Source organism: Lepidochelys kempii, chromosome 5 (assembly GCF_965140265.1).
Source record: "Lepidochelys kempii isolate rLepKem1 chromosome 5, rLepKem1.hap2, whole genome shotgun sequence".
Taxonomy (NCBI): Eukaryota; Metazoa; Chordata; order Testudines; family Cheloniidae; genus Lepidochelys; species Lepidochelys kempii.
In genome coordinates this window covers 120,968,382-120,989,136 of record NC_133260.1, presented here as the reverse complement: position 1 = coordinate 120,989,136, position 20,755 = coordinate 120,968,382, and the positions used below count along the sequence as shown (strand labels likewise).

The 20,755-nt window shown below is 44.3% G+C and overlaps 1 protein-coding gene across 1 annotated transcript; it reads left to right on the top strand.

Annotated features, from left to right (window-relative positions):
• Positions 1-4,897: 4,897 nt before the first annotated feature.
• Positions 4,898-20,691, top strand: DNAJC25 (DnaJ heat shock protein family (Hsp40) member C25). Its single transcript, XM_073345619.1, has 4 exons — positions 4,898-5,263; positions 13,808-13,960; positions 16,726-17,196; positions 19,222-20,691. Exons 1-4 carry the CDS (start codon positions 4,943-4,945, stop codon positions 19,342-19,344), a joined length of 1,068 nt encoding a protein of 355 aa, XP_073201720.1. The 5' UTR covers positions 4,898-4,942; the 3' UTR covers positions 19,345-20,691.
• The last annotated feature ends 64 nt before the right edge of the window (positions 20,692-20,755 follow it).

Here is a 20,755-nt window from a genome sequence, read left to right as displayed (position 1 = left end):
TCCCCGAAGAACCACGTCCCCCTGGCTGGGGGGGAAGTGCTGCAAGACTCCTTTCGCACACGTGTGCTGCCCTTGCGCTTGGAGGCTGTCGTTAACATGAGTGTAAACAGTCTCCTTATTTGCTAGGCACCGGTAGTGTTCATGGAACTGTTTCAAATAAAAACAGCGTCCCTGGCCTGAAGATCTTACAGCTTCAATCCTCAGGCCTGTAAGGGGACCCAGCCATACATGTGACTCTTTAGTCTTTCAGAAAAGGAGGACTGGTGGCACCTTAGAGACTAACCAATTTATTTGAGCATGAGCTTTCGTGAGCTACAGCTCACTTCATCGGATGCATGCCCTGGAAACTGCAGAAGACATTATATACACAGAGACCATGAAACAATACCTCCTCCCACAGGGCGCCTTGTTGTTTATGTGAATCTTTGGCATTGACTGAAAGCTGTTTAAAGTCAATAGGAGTCTTTGAGTTAGCTTCAGGGTTTCGGATTAGACTTTTTTGACTGTGTAGCACTGACCTCACAGAGGTTTGCTCACGTGGATCTTTTCAGGAACTGGGCTTAAATATGTACGTTGGGTGTAGAACAGTTGTACTGCAACCAGTAGACTTAGCTAAATTCTCCAGATAACAGCTAAACAAAAATATAAATATTGGCCCTACTCAGTGGCCAAACCTGCAGAGTCTTAAGATTAATAAACATCATAAAAAAACCCAGCCACACAGCAGTTAGAAATTGTCACCTGCCGATAGAACTTGAAAGTTCTTGCAGGTACCAGTGCTCAAAAGTTACAAACTATCCTGAGGCTAAATAGACCCAACATATAAGAAAAATCAACCCCCTGAAAGGCATCCAATTCCGCACTACTATCCATGTTTAGGCCTGGATCTACATGCATAGACACCGGTGTCTGTACAGAATCCCATTGAAGTCAAGTGAAAGCATCTGTCTACACTGATCCAAATGCAGGATCAGAGACTTAAACCTGGTCTACACAAGAAAATTAGGCCAGCTTAACTACATTGCTCAGCACAGAGAAATGTCATGCCCTGTATAATGTAATTAAGTCAAACTAAACTCTGGTGCAGTGGAGACACCACTAGGACAATTTTCAGAGTAACAGCCGTGTTAGTCTGTATTCGCAAAAAGAAAAGGAGTACTTGTGGCACCTTAGAGACTAACCAATTTATTTGAGCATAAGCTTTCGTGAGCTACAGCTCACTTCATTGGATGCATAAAGTGGAAAATACAGTGAGGAGATTTATATACACACAGACCATGAAAAAATGGGTGTTTATCATACACTTTGTAAGGAGAGTGATCACTTAAGATGAGCTATTACCAGCAGGAGAGTGGGGTTGTGGGAGAGAAAACCTTTTGAAGTGATAATCAGGGTGGGCCATTTCCAAGAGTTAACAAGAACGTCTGAGGACCAGTGGGGGGAGAGAGGAATAAACAAGGGGAAATAGTTTTACTTTGTATAATGACTCAACCACTCCCAGTCTCTATTCAAGCCTAAATTAATTGTATCCAATTTGCAAAATATTTCCAATTCAGCAGTTTCTCATTGGAGTCTGTTTTTGAAGTTTTTTTTGTTGAAGAATAGTCACTTTTAGATCAGAAGTTGAGTGACCAGAGAAATTGAAGTGTCCTCCAACTGGTTTATGAATGTTATAATTCTTGACATCTGATTTGTGTCCATTTATTCTTTTATGCAGAGACTGTCCAGTTTGACCAATGTACATGGCAGAGGGGCATTGCTAGCACATGATGGCATATATCACATTGGTGGATGTGCAGGTGAACGAGCCTCTGATAGTGTGGCTGATGTTCCATCAAACTAGGTACCGCCTCTCACAGAGGTGGATTTACCACAGTGACAGAAGAAACCCTTCTATTGCTGTGGTGAGTGTCTACACTACAGTGGCACAGAAGCAGGGGTGTTGCTGTAGTGTTTCTAGTGTAGACCCAGCCTAAAGCCTGGCCTACACCACACCGTTTTGTTGGAAAAAGGCAACTTCTGCTGACAAAATAGTGGAGGTGTACACACTATAATGCTATTTTTGTCACCAAAACTCTCCTGTTTTGCCGACAAAATAAAACCAACTTGGTGAGAGGCATAGAGCTTTTTGCGGTGAAGTTAAAGCAACAAAGCGTCGGTGTAGACACTGCCATTTCGTTATGTTGCTATAACTGGCCTCCCCCAGTATCCCACAGTGTCCACCGTGACTGCTCACTGCTTTGAACTTGGCTGCACTGCATACAGCTATGCATGCACCCCTCCCCTTTCAAAGCTCCAGGAAATTTTGACAGCTGAGCATGTGGTTGCAAAACAGCAAATCATTGACCTGAAATCCTGCTCTCCCAGAGCAATAGGAACATAGCAGCAGGCAGGCTGCTGCTGGGGAGTGGGGGGCGGGGGGGATGCGGAAGGACTGCTGTTCCGTGGAGAGCCATAAGAACGGCCATACTGGGTCAGACCAAAGATCCATCAAGCCCAGTATCCTGTCCTCTGACAGTGGCCAATGCCAGGTGCCCCAGAGGGAATGAACAGACAGGTTATCATCAAGTGATCCATCCCCTGTCACCCAATCCCAGCTTCTGACAAACAGAGGCTAGGGACACCTTTCCTGCCCATCCTGGCTAATAGCCATTGATGGATCTATCTTCCATGAATCTATCTAGCTCCCTTTTGAACCCCGTTATAGTCAAGGAGGGAGGCGATGGCTGATAGGGGGGTGTCCCCCTGCCTCAGGACTGGTTGCTTCTGGCCACTGTCTGAACTTAAAGAGACAGCATGCTGCTGACACGCTCACTCTTCCCCAACACACACTCTCTCTCACATACACACACTCCCCCAACACACACTAGACTTTGTCTCACTCCCCCCCACACACACTCCCTGTCACACACTCTCGCCTCCCCCATCCTCTTCAATTGAAAAGCAGCTGGCAATCTAGTATGATGCCCATGGAATATGGGATTGAGAAACCTGCATCATGTGATGCTGTACCTGTCCCATGAGGCATTGCAAACCCTTCCCAAAGCACCCTGCAGCCAGTTGCACAGTGGGGTAGCTACCCACAGTGCACTGCTCTCTGTGTGGATGCAAGAGCTGCTACTGTGGATGTGCTCTGCCAACACAAGGAGAATAGTGTGGACAACCAACAGCGGTTTAAATAAAGCGATTTAATTAAAGTGGAATAACTTTTGTCGACAAAACTCTGTAGTGTAGACATAGCCTAAGGTTGTCTGCTCTTTTGGCCAATGACTGTTTTCCTTTGTGTATGGAAAGCAACTTGCACAATAACCATCTTGCTAACTCTTAGGCTATGTCTACACTACCCCCTGGATCGATGCTCCAGGGATCGATGCACCAGGGCTGATTTAGCGGGACTAGTGAAGACCTGCCAAATTGACCGCAGATTGCTCCCCAAACGAGAAGAGTAAGGTAAGTTGACAGGAGAGTATCTCCCGTTGACCCAGCATAGTGTGGACCCCGCGGTAAGTCAACCTAAGCTACGTCGACTCTGGCTACGTGAATAACATAGCTGGAGTTGCGTAGCTTAGGTCAATTTACCGTGGAAGTGTAGACATAGTCTTAGGGCTCACTTTCACTGCAGTGTTAGCTGGAGGTATAATTTGAGTGTGGCCCTAACCCTGACTCCTGTCCATACATAAAAGTCTCTAGCTTAAGTTAGTTAGTGCTTTAAACTCCAGCTAGCAGGCCCATCAGGGGGTGTAGGTGAAAGCTTGAGTGCTGCGGACAGTCAAGCTAATAATGAAATGGAAATGCAGCCACTTGGTGCTGCTGATCAGCTCACTCTGTGCAACTTGAGTGTAATTTTGCAGTGTGACTGCTCTGACTCAAGCTAACTCTGCAGGGCAGATACATCTAGGATGACAGAACCATTCACCAGCAAAATACCATGTACTAGAAAGAATTCAGGTTTGGTGGATGTGTTTGGACTTGGGCACAGCTTCTGAAACTGCTTGTGTCCATTTTTCCTGTGCTGACTCCAGTGAAGGGGTGTTCCATTTGTCAGAGATTTACTTTCCTTTCACTAGAGAACAGGCTGTAAGACACTGTCACTTTAATAAAATTGTCCAGGAGGGTAAACACTCCTCCTGTTTCCTTTATGAAGTACCTAATGTCTCTTATATATATATATACAATATAGGGGTATTAAGAAGCATCTGTTCTGCTTAAAAACATTATTTTCAGGCAATAATGCTGAAAGGGCTCCTATGCTGTAATAAAAAAGTATGACTGTACAGAACTAGTGCATTGTGGGGCGCTGTCCCCTATTTCCCCAAAAATTCTCTTCGGGGCTGCCCATAAATTACATAAGGCAGTATCTATGCGGATCCCTAATTTTGTGGGTTTTCTTTCAGTGTTAGGAAGTGTTACAAGGGGTGGCCGGCTGGATCTTGCAAATCACCCCAAAACGTGTGGCGTGCTTTGTGGGCAGCCCCTGACGAGCCTTGAATGGAACCGGGCTTCCTAGTTCCCAGTGGGGCTGGAGGAAGAATTTTGCCCACCTGGGCACCTGGCCGAGGCTAAGGCGTCGGACGGGAGGCGGGGCGTGTCTCCACATCGGGAAGCCACGTTGTGATTCCCCCTGGCTCCACCCCCTCGCTTGGTTCCGCCCACTTCCCAGTACCCAATAGGGCCTCCCTCTGATAGCCCCGCCCCTATCTGGCTCCGCCCTCAACCTTCCCTTTGTTCCGCCCTCCCCGTACCTCAGGCCCCGTCCGCTGTCGTCACCAAACCCCGCCCCTTTACTTCCCTGGCTCCTCCCCTCTGGCGCCGGCCCCGCCCCGCCCCCGCGCCTGCTCCTCCAGCCTGCGGCTCCTCCCCATGGCCACGTTCGTTGGCTTGGCCCCGCCCAGGGGCAGTGCGCGTGCGCGGCGCGGGCCCGCGGCGGTTTGCTCGGGCGGACATGGCGGCGGCGCGGACGCTGCGGGGCGGCGCGCGGGGCCGGCGCTGGCTGCTGTGGTGGCTGCTGGCGGCGGCGGCGCTGGCCCCGCGGCCGGCCCGGGCCCTGATCGAGGGCCTGTACTGCGGGCGGCAGGTGTGCTACGACGTGCTGGGCGTCAGCCGGGCCGCGGGCAAGGCCGAGATCGCCCGCGCCTACCGGCAGCTCGCCCGCCAGTACCATCCGGACCGGCACCGCGGGGAGCCGGCCGGGCCCGGCGGCGAGACCCTGCAGACGGCGCACGAGAAGTTCCTGCTCATCGCCACCGCCTACGAGACCCTCAAGGTGAGAGAGCGGGACCGCTGCCCCGGCCGGAGCCGCTCCGGTAAGAGACACCGCGGGGGGCGAGCGGGAGGGGAGCCCTCGGGCGGGGGAAGCGGGCGTGGGGGGGCCGCCAGCCGAGGGGTCAGGCTGGGGAAAGCTGAGGGAGAAGGAGTCGGTGGTGGGAAGGGGTGGACCTGGGCGGTAGGGTGGGGGCAGGGGGTGACACTTGCTGGGGGGCTGGGGGGTTCCCCAGACTGAGGGAGTAGGGGGCGGTAGGGTGGGGGCAGGGGGTGACACTTGCTGGGGGGCTGGGGGGTTCCCCAGACTGAGGGAGTAGGGGGCGGTAGGGTGGGGGCAGGGGGTGACACTTGCTGGGGGGCTGGGGGGTTCCCCAGACTGAGGGAGTAGGGGGCGGTAGGGTGGGGGCAGGGGGTGACACTTGCTGGGGGGCTGGGGGGTTCCCCAGACTGAGGGAGTGGGGGGCGGTAGGGTGGGGGCAGGGGGTGACACTTGCTGGGGGGCTGGGGGGTTCCCCAGACTGAGGGAGTGGGGGGCGGTAGGGTGGGGGCAGGGGGTGACACTTGCTGGGGGGCTGGGGGGTTCCCCAGACTGAGGGAGTGGGGGGCGGTAGGGTGGGGGCAGGGGGTGACACTTGCTGGGGGGCTGGGGGGTTCCCCAGACTGAGGGAGTGGGGGGCGGTAGGGTGGGGGCAGGGGGTGACACTTGCTGGGGGGCTGGGGGGTTCCCCAGACTGAGGGAGTGGGGGGCGGTAGGGTGGGGGCAGGGGGTGACACTTGCTGGGGGGCTGGGGGGTTCCCCAGACTGAGGGAGTAGGGGGCGGTAGGGTGGGGGCAGGGGGTGACACTTGCTGGGGGGTTCCCCAGACTGAGGGAGTGGGGGGGTGGTAGGGTGGGGGCAGGGGGTGACACTTGCTGGGGGGCTGGGGGGTTCCCCAGACTGAGGGAGTAGGGGGCTGGGCTGGGCTGGGGGAGAGGAGGGCAGTGAGAGGGAGGCGGCAGATGGTGGTGCAGGAGGTGGGGTGTGTCCCAGGCCGGAGGGGAGCGCCCCAGGTCAGGGGCCGGGGTGGTGCCAGGGGTCGCAGTGAGGTGTATGGGGATGGTGACCGGGTGGCTCTGGGACTTGGCTCACAGCTGGGGTCCGGCCCCGGTTGGTTGCGGCGGGGATCCTGTTCCCATCAGCAGGCCTGTCTGGTCCTGGGGCAGTGGCCGGGTATCAAAATCCAGCCTCTGCAATGGGCAGTAGCTCACATCTTTGTTGGCATCCTCAGCAGAGAGGGGCTGAGTCACTGTCCACTAGCTAAAAGAAAAGGAGTACTTGTGGCACCTTAGAGACTAACCAATTTATTAGAGCATAAGCTTTCGTGAGCTACAGCTCACTTCATCAGATGCATATCGTGGAAACTGCAGCAGACTTTATATATACACAGAGAATATGAACCAATACCTCCTCCCACCCCACTGTCCTGCTGGTAATAGCTTATCTAAAGTGATCATCAGGTGGGCCATTTCCAGCACAAATCCAGGTTTTCTCACCCTCCACCCCCCCACACAAATTCACTCTCCTGCTGGTGATAGCCCATCCAAAGTGACAACTCTTTACACAATGTGCATGACAATCAAGTTGGGCTATGTACTCCTTTTCTTTTTGTAACACGGCTGTTACTCTGAAACCTGTCCACTAGCTGTGGTCACAGCAGGTCAGGGCTGAGAAACGGGTGGGGCAACATGGTGGAAGCAGACAGAGCAGCTGCCCTGTTTTGTGGCTAGAAGACTAGGGCTCCACTAGAGTAAATTGATGTAAAGGATGGGGCTGGGCTGGGAGGAAACATGAGAAAAGTAAGTGTAGGTAAAGTAAAATAAGAGAGGAATCATTTTGTTAATATTAATTGCACTTTTGAAATAGCTGTTAGTATGGGGACCACATCACAACTGTGTAAAGTAAAGATCACTTGCATCCTAACCCTTTTCAAAACATGTATCTTACAATTCTGCATTTCATACATAACTAACTTACAGTGATGAAAAAGTGGGACCCACAGCTTTGTGGGGTACAGTTAAACTTGGGTGTAAAATAAGGAGGCAGGTGCATGTTTGGTGCAGATATTACCTCCTAGATGACATGGTATCATAGGAGGCTAGTTTCTAGTTGTAGGGTATATTTAAAGCCTCATGCTCCGCTCCACATCTCTGGGCTGATAAGAGCCTTCGGGATGGGTAGATACAAGATGAGTGCTGCTTCTGCCTCCCCACTCTGTAGGGTTCCCCATTTTGCCTTCTGCAGAGTATGAGGAGTTAGGAGGAGGGAGCCAGCTCCATTAATCCAGATATCACTCCTTCCGCCCCCCAAAGAAATCTACAGAAGAAAACTGCATACATAACTGTCTTTTACCTGTGTCAGAGTAGCAGCCGTGTTAGTCTGTATCCGCAAAAAGAAAAGGAGTACTTGGGGCACTTTAGAGACTAACCAATTTATTTGAGCATAAGCTTTCATGAGCTACAGCTCACTCACGAAAGCTTATGCTCAAATAAATTTGTTAGTCTCTAAGGTGCCACAAGTACTCCTTTTCTTTTTGCCTGTGTGACAGCTATAGTAGAAGAAATCCCCAGAAGTACAGCTCCTACAGAAGTTATGCTTTTCCTCTTTCCTGGGCAGGGTATTCTCACCTAGTGGATGAAAGGGTACATGTGTGAAGAATGCATTGTGGTATTTTTCTCTTAGGGTATGATTTGTCTGGATCTTATTTGCAGCAGCCTATTAATATAATTTCTTGTAATAGGAGATTCATCATAAGTATTTGTACATTCTTTGCTTTTTCAACAAATGATTAATCTGTGCAGCTGGGAGTGAAGACTCTCCATTTTCTCTTTTTCCCCCCCAGCCCATATAAATTCACCACAAAAGATCAAATAAGTAACAATCTATTTGGATGACCCCTAAACACTTTGGATAAATGGGGTTACGCTATAGTGCAAAGTATAACATTTTGTATCTGAAGGCTATAGAAAAAGGTGCATTTTAGACATTCCAATATAGCTGTCATTTTATAATCTTACGGCAGGAACACCGGAGAGAAAAATTAAATTTAACATCCTTGTGTGTGGAGTGGGAGAGAAATGTCAAAGAAACCTGCCACAGTAGCATTTAACTTCAAAAAGGGCAACTACACAAAAATGAGGAGGCTAGTTAAATAGAAATTAAAAGGATCAGTCAGGAGTGAAATACCTGCAAGTTGCATGGAAACTTTTAAAAATACCATAATGGATGTTCAAGCTATATATGTACCACAAATAGGGAAGGAAAAAAAAGGAAGAGGACCAAAAAAATGCCAGCATCGCTCAACAGAGTAAAAGAGGTAGTTAGAGACAAAAGACATGCTTTAAAAATTGGAAGTCAAATCCAACTGAGGAAAATAGAATGGAATATAAACTCTGGCAAGTGAAGTGTAAAAGTAAAATTAGGCAGCCCAAAAAAGAATTTGAAGAGCAGCTAGTGAAAGACAAAACCTGACAGTAACAATTTTTTAAATACATTGGAAGCAGCTAGTCTGCCAAACAATCAGTGGGGCCACTGGATGATCAAGGTGCTAAAGGAGCACTCAGAGAAGACAAGATCATTGGGGAGAAGCTAAATGATTGCTTTGGTCTTCACTGCAGAGGATGTGAGGGAGATTCCCACGTCTGAGACATTCTTTTTAGGTAACACATCTGAGGAACTGTCCCAGTTTGAGGTGTCAGTAAGAGGAGGTTTTGTAACAAATGGATAGATTAAACAGTAATAGGTCCCCAAGACCAGATGGAATTCACCCAAGATTTCTGAAGAAGCTGATATGAAAATGCAGAACTACTAACTGTGGTATGTAACCTATCACTTAAATCAGCCTCTGTACCAGATGACTAGCAGATAGCTAATGTGATCCAATTTTTTTTTTAAAAAAGCTCCAGAGGCAATGCTGGGCAAAAGGCGCTAAACCTAACTGCAGTACCAGGCAAATTGGTTGAAACTGTAGCAGGGATTGCTAACCTTTGGCACGTGGTCTGTCAGGGTAAGCCCCTGGCAGGCTGGGCCAGTTTGTTTACCTGCTACATCTGCAGGTTCAACCGATCACAGCTCCCACTGGCCACAGTTTGCTGCTCCAGGCCAATGGGGGCTGCAGGAAGGGCAGCCGGCACATCCCTTGGCCCGCGCCGCTTCCCGCAGTCCCCATTTGGCCTGGAGCGGCGTACCGCGGCCAGTGGGAGCTGCGATTGGCCAAACCTGCGGACGCAGCAGGTAAACAAACCGTCCCGGTCCACCAGGGGCTTACCCTGATGGGTCACATGCCAAAGGTTGCGGATCCCTGAACTCTAGCAAAGAATAGAATATCAGACACACAGATGAACACAATATGTTGGGGAAGAGTCAACACTGCTTTTTGTAAAAGGGAAATCCTGCATCACCAATCTATTAGAATTCTTCAAGGGTTCAACAAATGTATGCACGAGAGTAATCCGGTGGATGTAGTATACTTGGACTTTCAGAAAGCCTTTGACAGGGTCCCTCACCAAAGGTTCTTAAGCAAAGTAAGGAGTCATAGGATAAGAGTGAAGGTCCTCTCATGGATCAGTAACTGGTTAAAAGATAGAAAACAAAGGGTTGGAGTAAATGGTCAGTTTTCACAGAGGAGAGAGGTGAACAGTGGGGTTCCTCAAGGATCTGTACTGGGACCAGTGATGTTGTTCATATTCATAAACGATCTGGAAAAAGGGTAAACAGTGAGGTGGCAAAATTTGGAGATGATATAAAATTACTCAAGACAGCTAAGTCTGCGAAGAGTTAAAAAGGACCTCACAAAACTGCGTGACAAAGTAGAAGATGAAATTGAATGTTGATAAATGCAAAGTAATGCATATTGGAAAACATAATTCCAACTATATATCAAAATGATGGGGTCTAAATTAGCTGTTACTACTCAAAGTGATCTTGGAGTGATTGTGGCTAGTTCTCTGCTAAATATGCAGCAGCAATAAAAAAAAAAATCTAACAATTAGGAAAAGGGATAGATAAGACTGAAAACATCATAATGCCACTATATAAATCCATGGTATGGCTACTCCTTGAATACTGCGTGCAGTTTTGGTTGCTCCATCTCAAAAAATATATATTAGAATTGGAAAAAGTACATTATTCGGGGTATGGAACAGCTTCCATATGAGGAGAGATGAAAGAGACTGGGACTGTTCATCTTGGAAAAGAGACAAATTGGGGGCTAGGGGGAGATAAGATAGAGGTCTATAAAATCATGAATGGTGTTGAGAAAGTGAATAAGGAAGTGTTGTTTACCCCGTCACATAATAGAAGACCCACGGGTCACCCAGTGAAATTAATAGGCAGCAGATTTAAAACATAAGGAAGTACTAGACACACAACTCACAGTGAACCTGTGGGACTTGTTGCCAGAGGATGTTGTGAAGGCCAAAAGTAGAACTGGGTTAAAAAAAAAATTAGATTAATTCATAGACGATATGGCTATTATCCAAGACAGTCAGGGATGCAACCCTGTGTTCTGAGTGTCGCTAAACCTCTGGCTGCTAGAAGCAGGGACTGGACGATGAGGAATGGATCGCTTGATAAACTGCCCTGTTCTGTTCTGTTCCTTCTGAAGCCTCTGGCACTGGCCACTGTTGGAAGACAGGATACCGAGGTAGCTGGAGCATTGGTCTGACCCAGTATGGCCATTCTTATGGAAAAATGCCCTTTGTTTCCACTGTATTTTCCAGATTGTCACTTTGCCATATGCTATGTGACCATATAATAATCCTCATAGAGTGCTAGCATTCAGCAGTACAGAGTTAAAATTGTGATATAAACGTAACTCTTTGAACAAGCGTCAGGAAAATCAATGTAGTTTAACTTCATTTCCTTGTTCTGTACACTTACAGAATACTTAATGAAATATTTTTTAAGAAATTGACTATAAAAAATTTCAGTCCAAAGGGGAAGTGTTCCAAAAATGAAACAAACCAGAAGCAGGAGGGTAGAATGGAAGTGCCCTTTTAATTGTAACTGAAACTGTACTTTGTAATTTTTGTTTTTGTTTATTCCTGCCAATATTGACACTGCAGACTACAGAAGGGTATCCAAATAAGCAAGCATCAGATGGATTATTTATTTGTGAAGAGACCATTGCTGAGAGAAATTCAAGGATCTTTGCTTGCAAAAGCAAATAGGGTTATCTATTAAGCTCAAAAGCAATGTGTTTTCTCTCAAAAATAGTACTACTTGAGGCCTGCATTGCAAACTGTACAGTCTCTTCCACACCTTTTTTTCCCCCTTTGGAAGGCTTCTTCATTCCATTACCAATAAAATGAGGCATATTCAGACTGGTAGCTCTGGTTTTGCAAATAAACTACAGTAGAACCTTTAAGATACGAACACCAGAGTTACGGATTTACCGATCAACCGGACACACTGTGGAACCAGAAGTCATCAATTCGGCAGCAGCGTAGACCAAAAAAACAGCAAATACTGTACTGCCTCGGAACTGTAGCCCTGAGGCTCAGGGCTTCAGCCACACAGGGGGTTGGGGCTGCAGTTGTGCGGGAGGGCGTGTCAGGGCCCCTGGCAGAGGGGTGTGTGTATGTGCGTGCTCACATGCACGCTTGGGGCTTCTGACCCTCAGGAGCACCAGAGCTCAGGGCTTTAGACTGTGCGGGGGGCAGGGGCTCAGGTCTTCAGCCCTGCAGGGGGTGCTGGGGCACCGGCCTTTATCAACGAGGGGAGCAGTGGTTTCAGCACTGGCACTCCCCCTGTAGCTTAAGCCCCAAGCACTGGTGCCATCTACCTCCCCCACCCCCTGCTGAAGCCAGGAGCAGAGCTGCTGGGCTGAAGCCCTGAGGGTCAGAAGCCCTCCCTCCCCTGCCTGGAACCCTGATAACCCCCTCCCTGCAGATGCAGCCCCAACCCCCTGTATGCCTGAAGTCTGTAACCTCTTCAGAGTTACGGACAACCTCTATTCCTGAGGTGTCCATAACTGAGGTTCTACTGTACTGTCTTTCAGTTGAAACTTCCAGTAACTCCTGTAATGTACTGATCCCTAGATCTATTGTGGACACATTTGCTATATCAATATTTGAGTTATATATCATTAGCTTTAAAGTTTTTAAGCTACTAACTGGGTGGCAAGGTAAAACGTTGCTGCTGAAGGAAAAAAAAAATATGAACAATGTAGAGTAAAATGTGTAAGAGCTCTAAAGGGTATATAAACATCTTGTATTTTATCTGGAAATAGTCCCCATCTCCAATTGTAGCAAACTATATTCCCTGGAGTCAATTAAATTAATCCCCTGTGCCCAACTTCCAGAAGCTTAGATTGTTGCATTTGGTATGTTCATACAGGTATCCTCTCAATTTAAAAATCTCAGTTCTGAATTTTTTTTAATACTAACGTTACAACTAGTGTCTGAGATTCTTATAACTGGAAGAAAGATGAGAGAAAAAATCTACTTTTACAGTTTGTTTACTTTGTGCTTTTGGAAACACTGCAGAATCAGCACTGCTTCCCCCTGTTTGGCTTTATTACCCAGCAGTAGGAAAGAGGAAGATAGTTTTAAAAAAAGGGTAAAGTGTAATCATTCATAAACTAGCAGCGGGAATTGGGGAGGACAAGCATAGTATGTGAAATGACCCAACAACTTTTAAAAGTAACATTCCAGACTTTTCAAGTTAAGCATATTCGTTTAAAACAGTGAGCAAAGTAATGAATGCAGGATCAGAATGGCTGAAGGGATTTGTGAGGAAAGATTATAATGGCCAAATAGGTGTAGCTGGGCTTAGCCTCAGCTAAGGGATAAGGAGTGTAATCTACAGATATTTTACTGGAGAAAGAAGAGAATTATGCGGGATGGCACAAACGGTATAACTAAGACTAAACGTAATTCAGAGATGAGATGCTTAAGCTAAAAGTGAGATCCGTTAGGCCATGGAAATCTCCCAAAGGAAATGGTAGCAGCCCAGTCACTTGGTGCATTTAATATTAGACTGCCCCCAAAAAACTGGAAAACATACTCTGTATTTTAAGAGTGTGTATTTCAAAACAAAACAAAAAACCCCACCTTGCATTTACTATGACATGGATTAGAACCAATGAATACCATCTGTCTGATACTGTGTGCTTAGTATGTGACTGTCAAATGCTTAACTGATTCAAAATGAAATTTCTTCAGACAAGGCCAAGTATGCATTATTCAGTCAGAGCTACATATATGTTTTAGAATAAATCCGTTTAGATTACCAGAGTACAGGAAAAGATCTGAAGAATTTTCATAATGCCTGGAAAACAGAAGCTTACTACTTAATATTAAAAATTGAAGTTCTGTATCTTCCATATAGAAATTGGGCTAACACAGATTTGACAACAGTTTTGTGGTTAATGATGTAACACTAAAGTAATTTTGGTAAATAAAAATCACTTCACTACCAAGCCATCTTATGAAATGTTCTGTGACACTGATTAAAAGCTTAAGGATACGAACCTACAAAATTTTATTTTAACTGTTTTCTTGCCAGGATGAAGAAACACGTAAAGATTATGACTATATGTTGGATCATCCTGAAGAGTATTACAGCCATTATTATCACTATTACAGCAGGAGATTGGCACCTAAAGTGGACGTCAGAATAGTGATTCTAGTCACTGTATGTGCTATCTCCGTGTTTCAGGTAAAATATTTATGCTTATTATGACTATTCTTATATTGAATTTCTAAACTGGAGAATAGTAAAATCTGAAATCTAGATTTCTTTACCATTAGTCAGTTACTGAGTTTTTTTTCTTTAATTGTAAAATTAGAAGGCTCCACTGTTTCTATTTAAGTGTTGTCTACTGTCGCTGGTGTACTAGACAGGTATTCGCCCAGTCATATAAATCTATATCCTGGACCATGGCCGGGCAGTTAGTGGTACTAACTTATTTGTTCGGGGATTTTTTGGTACTATATATTTAAAGGATAAGAATCTTGTACCGCTAGAGAAATAATCTAGTTCTGTGGTTCAGAAAATTAAAGGCTGAACAGTCCATCTCCACATTAGGAGCTAGATTATTTGTCAGTGTTAGACTGAGTCAATTTCTCATTTTTATATTAGTATTTTAAGAAGCTAATTTTGAAATTCTTCTTGAAAGAATGTTCATAATGACTGATGTATTAAAACAATTATCGTGCTCCTGATTTCATATTAGCCATTAAAATAAGAATTAGCATTGATCAATGAAGTCTTGCTCTTAAAATGCATGTATTTTGCTGTATGGAAATTTGTAAATATTGTGTTTTGGATAAGGTAATAACTTTGTATACATCTTTGAACAATTGTTTAAATAGAATAAAATTGTTAACTCTTTTCTTTAACACTTAACATTACATATATTGGAGTTACTTGTTCAAGACTTTTATAAAAGATAAAATGTCCAATAGTTAATATTCTGTAGCTGAAGAAATTATTGAACCTTGCTATCTAATGGTCCAGATATATGTCAAAGCATTTTCCCCCAAATAACCCAACTAGGGGCTTTTGATTCCTTAATGCTTATGGCACCATCTACAGATCAGTAGCTGTCCTAGAGTTCTTGCCCTCCAAGCTGTGTGCACTTGAACTGGTAGATCCCTAAAGGCTTATGCATATTCTACTTCTCCTCAAGTCCACTTGGTTCTGATGGCAAAGTTGCACCTGTCTCTCCTTCTTTTCCTTGGGTATAAATGGGGAGATTAGTTTTTGCCTGAAATTTTCTAAACTGGAAATAGTAAAATCTGAAGTCTAAATCCATTTGGCTTTCTTTGGCTCTCTACTGCCTCTGCTATAGCTATTGCCTTAATGCAAGAGTTGATCTTTCCATAAGTTGCACTTCACATCTTTCACTAAGGAAGTGTTGCCCCAGTAAGACTTTGGTAACTATTTGGGTGAATTAGGCAAAGAAAAGGCTGTTTTTTCTCATCTTGCTATCCTTGTTTTGTCTGTTGTCCCCTCCTAACTCCAGAATGAAGCAAGAGATGGAGGAGGATTGAGTCTCATAAAGCAAATCCTGTCAAGCTAATAAGATTGCCCTACATAAACTGTTTAATTAACCATTTAAAAGGGTTAGTGCCACTTATGATGTACTGTACTACTGCTTTAGTTGCAAATCCAAGATAATTAAAAATCTTTAAGAACATTTTTGTCTAGTACAAAACACTGCAAAAGTTTAACGTGACATTTTAAGCTAAGATATATTGTGTGCCAATCTAAACAGTAACTTATAGACCTGTAATACCAGAATGTGGACTAGCTACTGTGGGGAAATCTCCTGATACTGAACTGGAGAATTAGAATTAAGGTCCCAAATTATTTAATGAATTGAAGTTTGAAAACTATAATTCCATTTGTATCAAACTTCTGCTGATATTGATGTTCGTATGTGGGAGAAATGATCTCACCATAATAGAGTTCTGTTGTACTGGACAAGTATAGAATTTCTGTCAAGCAGCAAACTCAAAATATATTCCCTATTGTGCCATCATTGCTTGTGGCAGTATTTAATGAGTAAAGAAATTCTGCACATTAATCAAACAAATGTATAAGCAGCTGAACCCCACAGTGTTTAAGTAAGGAAGAGAAGCATTTTCTTAATTATTGTCATATTCTGTAGCAAGACATGATGCTTTTGGTAAATTAGTTTCTCGAATATGTCCTACAAGCTTTCCCCCATTGCTCTGTAATTTCTTTGTATCTCTGTAAGAATAAACATAACAGTTGCTAGTATACTGGGTTTCGTTAGTAATGTGGGGTTAAAAACCTGTCACTGAGACAGAGAAAATCAGCAGGGAAGGTTGCTAATGTAATCCACAGGATAATCCTTCAGTATGAAAATAACTTCCATCTGATATAATAAATGATTATGAAAATTAATCCTGCACTATCTTAGAACTGTCGTAAACTCACTCTACCTGTCTCATTAAAAAGAATGAAATGAAATGTTATCAGATTCTTCTTTTCCTTGTACATTCTAGATTGTGAAATATGTTTTCTTTAGCGGAATGAGCACAGGGTTGGAGCCCAAGAAGTACAGAGTTCTAATCCTGGGTTTAACAATGCTAACACATTGTGGCATTTGTTCCCCATCCAGTAGCTGGCCCACAAAAAGGTTTGTGTCTGCAACTGGTGTTAAGCCAAGGGGACCTGGTCCTTCAGTTTAGGCAGGAAAATCACACTTCAGTCTTTTCAATCCCCACAGATGACCCTTTCAGGGCAGGGATGTTTTTACATGGGTGTTGCTACTGACTTGCTCTAAGACCTTGGGCAAGTCAGTTCACCCCTCTGCATCTATAAACTGGGGATACTACCTCTTTTACTAAATATGATTATTATGTAACAGAGGTAGTGGATTTTCTTATGTTCTGTTTTCTTTGTTAAAGCTACTGCTGGAACTAACAAGCTATTACTATTTTATATTTTAGTTCTTCAGCTGGTGGAGTAGCTACAATGAGGCCATCAACTACCTAGCTACAGTGCCAAAATATCGTATACAAGCATCTGAGATTGCCAGGCAACAAGGCCTACTGAACAGGGCTAAAGAAAAAGGCAAAAACAGACGGTCTAAGGAAGAAATCCGTGAGGAAGAGGAAGAAATAATCAAAGACATTATCAAAAATAAAATAGATATAAAAGGCGGCTATCAGAAGCCTAAAATATACGATATCCTTCTATTTCAAATCCTCTTAGCTCCTTTTTACTTGTGCAAGTATATAGCTTGGTATTGTTGGTGGATTTACTGTTTTAATATTAAAGGGCAAGAATATGGTGAGGAAGAGAAGCTGTATATCATACGCAGATACATGAAAATGTCACAGTCTCAGTTTGACAGTCTGGAAGATAATCAGAAAGAGACTTTTCTGGAACGGCAGCTATGGATAAGAGAGAACTATGAGGTGAGTAGTTTTGGCATGTTGTGAAAATTAACGTTAAATGCCCAATTTACCCAGCCTAAAAATCTGGTGTTCTCCCATAGTATCTATTGTGGTTGTGCTGCATGTAAGGCTATGATTCATTTCTAGATATCACTCATTAAGATAGAGATTTTTGGCAATGAGATTCAGGTTTTCTGACCAAAGACAGTCTTTGCTCATCTGTTAATGTGCTAGAATAGCACAGCAGAGTGGTGAGATTGGATCTTTCAAACAGTGCACCTGGGAATGCTCCCATAAACCCTCCAAAGCAGTGGTTCGTAAACTTTTGTACTGATGATTCCTTTCACAAGGCAAGCAACCCCCACTTATAAATTTAAAAACACTTTTTTAACACCACCATTATAAATGCTGGAGCAAATCGGGGATTGGGGTGGAGGCTGACAGTTTGCAACTCCCCATGTAATAACCTTGCGACCCCCTGAGGGGTCCCAATCCCCAGTTTGAGAACCCCTGCTCCAAAGTAACTGTTTGTTTGTTTGTATCACTCTACCAATTCAGCTAGTTCCTGACTCTGCCCTCTTTACCCTTCAGTAGTTCCTCTGAGTTTTGGTAACCCAGGGTCTGACATACTTCTTGCTGGGCAGTGGCTGTTTTATTCAAGTATGGTGCTCCATTGCTCCAGATCAGACTCCACAGAATACACAAGTTCTGTGCTCTGGTCCTGGGGATGTTCCAGAGCCTATTACTTTGATTTCAGTACTGACTCTCCTTGTTGTTGTATAAGACGCAAGTGAAGGATTATCCTTGTCCCAAGGAATTTGTAAGTGAGAACACATTAGGAGCCCTTATAGTTCTTTAGCACAGTAAATCTGTATTTAAAAGTTTTCTGCCTTACTGTGTTGCTGTGATGATCTTATGACTATTGAGAGCAGTACTTTGTATTTTGTAATACTGTGTGCCGCATAGTGTCTACAGTTAGCCAGTCTAGGGTGCAGAGTTCTTCAAATCTCTTGTGCAGAAAAGCTTCAGTTACCATTGAGACACCCTGCAATTTTCCACTGTTGGAGATCAGCCCTATTGACTGTATTACTGTGATTCTTTCTAGTAACAGTGGTGCCAAATTTCAAACCTAGATAAGGCTTGAAAAAGTTTGTGAAGTTTTGATAATGGGGAAATTAACTGTACAGGTGACTTCCACATGGCATGGTGGCTTTCTCATAAAGTAATGGAGGGGAAATTTGTAGTCTAGACCCAACATTTACTGGTCCTTTGAAACTTGTCTGTTTTAGTACTGTTGTATCCTCTGAGGATATTATATTTTAAAGATTAGAGTGTTGAACTAGTGCTTCCCACCCCCCCAGAAATAGCTATCAGCATTTGCTTAGAATTTCCTGGCAATTAAAATATCCAGTTATAATTCTAATCCTAATGCATCAAATGTGGTGATAAAAGCATTTACTTCCACAGCTAGACAGATAAAAAATAAAAAAATCATCAGATTTAACCACATTCCAAAATTTGTCTAATTAGTCTTGACTACAGAAGGACACAAGTATGAAAACAACTGGAGGAAACAGTTAAGCCTGTGAATCTAGCTACTACATTTAATATTTCCTGTATAGTAAAGGGTTTGCTTAGTGTCCTGAGTATTGCCTATCTTTGTTGCTGTGAATAGTACGGTCTCCTGCACAAGCAGGCATCTTTTAGCTGAAGTTCCTGTGTGTTTTACAATGCATTCTTGTAATTGCTTAATAAATTCGAGATAAAGCCAAATTCTGCTCTTACACCACCATTGACCCTAAATCCAAAGTAACTCAACTGAAGTTAATGGAGCTATGGGCCAAATTCTGCATCCCACCAGCAATCTGAGACTGATCTGACTCTTGTGTAGAAACCTGGAGTGTGTGGTTTAAAAAAAAAAAAAAAAGTCAGCAGTTGATTCATTGTAATAGCTGAAATAGCTCTTGCCTCTAGTATGAGGCTCTCCTTGAGGGCTGACTTTTTCTTGGGCTTTATTTAAAGTCACTTTTTCTTCCTCCTATCCAGGTCTACAAGCAAGAACAAGAGGAAGAGCTAAAGAAGAAAATGGCTATGGATCCCCGATGGAAGAGATATAGGCGGTGGATGAGGAATGAAGGACCTGGAAGATTAACGTTTATTGATGACTGAAGGCTGCTGAACAATGTACAGTACTGATAAACCTGACTTGCAAAAAATTTTCGTAACTAAATTTTCAGAGTTTTATCTGCTGTGCCTCGGCAGTCATCTAAAACTCAGGAATAATTTCATCAGGCAGGAAATTAGTACAAGTTTACCATTTTTTATAAATAAAAGTGAATCTGTTAAACAGAGACTTAGTTCATTGTTTATGTTCTGTTTGCTTGTGAAGCTGGAATTCACTGTTTAAAGAAGTGTTTCACATGAAATCTGTAAGAACAAATACCAACCCAACTATACCTTACACCCTTCCAAAAATTTCTTGATGAAGGCTAACTGTATTCTTGTTTTGTCCCCTCTTTAAAACCATAAGGTTTGTATATTTGGTCATTAGGGGTGTGTAAACACTCATGTAAAATTCTATAGGCAGGGCAATTTTATGGCTCTTTATCTATTTTTCCTCTCTGTCCTCACCCAAAAGCTTCCAAAATCTGAGTGATCTTGCCAAATAGTATATTTGATGCAGACTAAGAGAATGGGCTTATACAGGGGTGGCCAACCTGTGGTGTGAGAGCCACATGCGGCTCTTCAGAAGTTAATATGCGGCTCCTTGTCTAGGCACCGATTCCACGGCTGGAGCTGCAGGCGCCCACTTTCCAGTGTGCTGGGGGGGGGTGCTCACTGCTCAACCCCGGCTCTGCCACAGGCCCTGCCCCCACTCCACCCCTTCCCGTCCCCTGCCCTGAGCCTGCCGTGCCCTCACTCCTCCTCCCCCCTCCTGAGCCTCCTGCATGCCACAAAACAGCTGATCAGGAGGTGTGGGGAGGGAGGGGGAGGCGCTGATTGGCGGGGCTGCTGGTGACTGGGAAGCAGTGGGTGTGGGGAGCTGATGTGGGGGACTGCTGTCATATTACTGTGGCTTTTGGCAATGTACATTGGTAAATTCTGGCTCCTTCTCAGGGTCAGGTTGGCCACCCTGAGCTTATATATGCTTTTTTCCATGCCCTGTCCAGTTGGAATCATAGTCTTTATTCATTCTGGTGCATGATTGTTCAGCAATGTGACACAAACAGGCCTTAATTTTTGTCTTTGTTCTGCAGAATGATACATAAAGCAGATTTTGCTAGAATCTTAAGTTTGGGTTTTAATCTTTGTACACTGAACTATAGATACTTGTTTGGAAGAAGTGTACCAGTATTCTATTAAATGTGACACATTACTTGCACCGTAGTATTGGTAAAAGGGAAACTAATCCTTTTGTTTAAAAGGGGCAATTTGATGCCTTATGTAAATAAAAAAAATAGTTTATTATATTACAACCCAATCCGTTTCAAATTCTAAAGCCAAATTAAAGTTTATAAATAAAATATTCTCTTTAGCTCTTGTCTGACTCTTTTGAACGTAGCTACTTCACAAGTCATCT